At 40.6% G+C, this 4,060-nt stretch overlaps 1 protein-coding gene across 1 annotated transcript; it reads left to right on the top strand.

Moving 5' to 3' along the window:
* Window positions 1-849: 849 nt before the first annotated feature.
* Window positions 850-3,374, top strand: RUG2 (Regulator of chromosome condensation (RCC1) family protein). Its single transcript, XM_086590108.1, has 3 exons — window positions 850-1,516; window positions 2,386-2,716; window positions 2,813-3,374. The coding sequence occupies exons 1-3, from the start codon at window positions 965-967 to the stop codon at window positions 3,283-3,285; spliced, it is 1,356 nt and encodes a 451-aa protein (XP_086446234.1). The 5' UTR covers window positions 850-964; the 3' UTR covers window positions 3,286-3,374.
* The last annotated feature ends 686 nt before the right edge of the window (window positions 3,375-4,060 follow it).

Here is a 4,060-nt window from a genome sequence, read left to right as displayed (position 1 = left end):
AAAATGAATTCCCAAAATAATTTAGCAACACTATGCTCAGGTTCAACTCGTTTATTGAAAACTTTGAGACATGATTAGGATTTGGCTTTGTATAGCCCCCAAATTAGTTTGGTTAGTCTACCTTGCACGAATGGTATTCAAGTAAACCGATCTTTAATATGCTTGTTCTCAACTTGTTTGTCAAGTGAGCGGAGCGAAGGTTCTGGGGCGAGGGGGGGCTATGTAGACAAAAAATCATTTGGTTGGTTTCTATCTGTCTGTCCTTATTTCTCATCTCTTCTCTTCGTCCCTGTCCCTCTCCCTTTAACAGGCCTTCTCAATCTCTCCGTCTCCACTCTCCCCCTCTCTCTCCCTCTCCACTCACGCCCCACTACATAGCAGTATATTGTATTGCTTGTAGAGTCATCGAGTGAGGGGAGCGAACCATTTTGGGCATGGATCCAGAATGTTGCTTGACTCCCGTTCGTCTGATTGTTTATATTATCTCCAATCTCTCATCTCTTTGCCCAAAATCAATGACTCTGTTCTCTCTCTCCGCTCACTCCCCACTAACTATTATGCAGGTAATCTAGTTATACGAAATGAGTTCAAATGGGCTATAAAACAAGCCGAGTTTGATCAACGAGACTCAAAATCCACCCCTACTTGTCAATACATTTCTTTCGGGATCTGACAAAATCACATAAATTGTGTCCTCGGTGACTCATTTTGGCAACTACAGTACTACACTGACTGCCATTGCCACTTTCAACTTGCTTGCAAACCGATATCCATGCTAAAAGGCTAAAAGCCTTTGGGCATGTTGCAGTAGACTATCGTTCTGGAGCAGGTAAGCCATTGGCAAAATCCATGGGCCATGAGCCCAGGACGCACCCCATTAGAACAATACGATCCTCACTTTCCACAAATTGCAGATGCACACTTCCAACCCCAGACCCATTGATCTAACTATATTGTAGCATCGATGCTGCTACGGAAATCACTGAAAAAGAACAATACCAACTTCAATCCATTCATTCTCATCAACAACTATTACAACTACAGCACCACCACAAAAGATGTCGTTACTACTACTGGTATTGTAATGAGCTTTGGAGATGGTACTCACGGTGCACTAGGCCTACCCACATCTTCAATAGGTCTCGGAATCCATGCATTCGAACCCACAAAAATACCCAATCTCCCAACCAACATAACAAGCATAGGAGCAGGTCATTATCACTCCTTAGCTTTAACTTCACATGGTGAAGTGTGGGCTTGGGGTAGAAACAATGAATTCCAACTTGGTAGAAACAAAGGTCGAAATGAGAATGAGCCAGAAAAGGTTCATGGTTTGGATGGAGTGAGAGTTAGAAGTGTGTTGGGGTCTGGGGTTGTTTCAGCTGCGGTTGGTTATGATGGGTCTTTGTGGGTTTGGGGTAAATCTAAACGTGGGCAGTTGGGTCTTGGTAAAGGTGTTATTGAATCTGCTTTGCCTACTAAGGTTGATGCACTTGCTGGGGAGCACATTGTAAAGGTATGTACATTTATGTGTTGTTTACGTGTTCCTTAAATCGAAAATTTTGTTTTGGCTAATTGATCATGTACTATTTGGCTGTATGAACATCGACAAACAAGTATATTTATGGATGAAGCTATGATTTTCAGTTAATTGATTGGAAATTTACTCGGGGATAAGGACATTGTGCTGCTATGTGGTATGTCATGAAGAAATGTCTTGCAAGTGTACAAAGTCTGTTTAATTGCACGAGGGCATTGAGAAAATTTTAATACCCTCGAGAACTTTTATGAAGAAGTTTTGTGGGGATTTACATAGGGAGAACTTGGAAGAAGTCTCCATGGAAGTTTCAAGAGTACTAATATTCTTCAATACGTGCTAGACCCCGCACTGACGAAGGCCTTTTTTTTTGTCTTTATGCTTGCTATCTCATGAAAGATAGTCATATACTCCCTACATCTTCATATACCTCATGTAGTCAAGTCACGAGTTGGTTAATGTTGAACAATATAATCATCATGATTTGTGAAGAGTTGTCAAGTCCTAGTATCTTGCTAAGTACTAGTTAATTTGTAAGATTGTAAAAATACTCAGTTGGTGAATTGAAATATAACTACTATTGATTTTTTTTATATATAAAATGACGACAATAACATCCATGAATAAGCGAGTATTGTACTCTATTAAATGCTTTAACATAAGAATAAAAATCTTGAAGAAAAGTTGAAGACGGGCGTAGGAGCCCATACTGTAGCAATCAGTATGCACCGCGTTAAGGAGAGTATTTTTCTTTTCTTTTATGTTACTATTACTTCCTTTCGAAGGTTTTCCAGTAAACCGTTGTTTTCTTATGACTTTATCTATCCTTTTCAAACTCAAACAAATAGGTAGCGTTTGGGTGGGGACACGCTTTAGCATGCACTGAAGATGGAAAGCTGTTTGGGTGGGGTTATTGTGCTGATGGAAGGTTAGGACAAATTAGGGAAGCTGCCCTGCAGGAGGGGGAGAAAGTACTATCATCACCCAGTCTGACATCCACAGCCACAGATCAACTATCTTCAAGTCAATTGCATGATATGGCAGAAAAAATTGTGCTGGAACAAATGGAGAAAGAGGAACACATGCCCATCATTTGGAAACCTTGTATGTTGCAAGAATTACATGGTATCGCTGTCGATGATGTGGCTTGTGGGGATGATCATTCTCTAGTTCTTTGTGGTTAGTATTATCTATCAAGTGGTTGTAAAAGCATGTAAAATTGTTATGCCTTGTCATTTCCATTAAATTTGAACTTGTTTTTTTTTCTGTTTTCAGCTGATGGCACACTCTTGAGTGGTGGAAACAACACATATGGTCAGTTAGGTAGGTCGGCAGAGATGTTGGGAATTCATCCGGTTGAGACGAATTTGAAGACTTCGGCTATATCCTCAGGCCTTGGCCATTCACTAGCAGTTTGTCAGATTCCACCCTCAGGAGACAGTGGCATCTCTACGTGGGGGTGGAACAGCAACTCCCAGCTCGGAAGAGTAGGGCTAACTAATATCCCTTCGCTGGTACAAGGACTGGAAGGAGAGACACCTGTGTCTGTTTCAGGCGGGCGGGTACACTCCATTGCCCTTACATCTGAGGGAGAATTGTTGGTTTGGGGATGTGGTAAGAATGGCAGGCTTGGGTTGGGTAGCTCAGCCAATGAAGCTGAGCCAATTATGGTAGATTACTTGGATGGTTCTCAGGTCCTTCAGGCTGTATGTGGATATGATCATAATCTAGTCTTAGTTGCTGAATGACATAAATTGTACAAGTCCAAATGTCCAATGATCTTATAATTTCTCAAAATGCAAGTCAGGAAATAAATCCGAAATAATTTGTATTTGTAGACCTTTTTATCATGAGGAAGAACCAAATTATAAATGCCAGCAGCCTTGGAGTCCCATATTACAAAATATTGCGATATCTATCGAGATTTCAATAAGAGATACATAAATATCGTGATATGTTTAGAGATATATAAGACTGTAAATATCGGTGATATTTCAACGATATGTACAATACTAGGGTATGCCCATGCCTACGGCCCTCGTCGCGCCTTCGGCGCAAGGCTTACGCGGCATGAAACAACACGTCGTGCCTTCGGTGCAAAACAACTTGTCGTGGCGCAAGACCAGCCCAATTGCCCATTATCCATAAGTTCAATAGCATCAATTGGGTCAGCCAATTGTGCAGTACCATGTCAAATTTGGAGCCCCAACAGTTTATAAGTCCAGTCACAATTGTTGATTTTTGGATAGATCCTATAGTATTGATTGTACTTAACAAAATTGACAAACTCACTAAACACTTGGATCTGACAAGTCATATTTTGGTAAAAAATGATTACCTACTATTGGATAGGGTCTTTTGGGCCCACACTTTTCTATTTTGTTAGATAATATAGAGTATGCCCGTGCCTACGATCCTCAAAGCCCCCCTGCTTACCCCCACTATTATCATTTTTTTTTAATTGAGCTCATGCTCATGTTTCCAAGCCCATAAAAGATTCAAACTATAAATTTTTTGTCTAAT

This window comes from Coptis chinensis, chromosome 2, assembly GCF_015680905.1.
Source record: "Coptis chinensis isolate HL-2020 chromosome 2, ASM1568090v1, whole genome shotgun sequence".
NCBI lineage: Eukaryota > Viridiplantae > Streptophyta > Magnoliopsida > Ranunculales > Ranunculaceae > Coptis > Coptis chinensis.
This window is presented reverse-complemented; position numbering and strand designations above follow the sequence as displayed.

Excerpts from the sequence above, each read along its gene's own strand:
- RUG2 (XM_086590108.1), top strand. The coding sequence starts at position 965 with ATGCTGCTACGGAAATCACTGAAAAAGAACAATACCAACTTCAATCCA. Across the intron at positions 1,517-2,385 it reads CTGGGGAGCACATTGTAAAG|GTAGCGTTTGGGTGGGGACA; the intron begins GTATGTACATTT and ends TCAAACAAATAG. Across the intron at positions 2,717-2,812 it reads TCATTCTCTAGTTCTTTGTG|CTGATGGCACACTCTTGAGT; the intron begins GTTAGTATTATC and ends TTCTGTTTTCAG.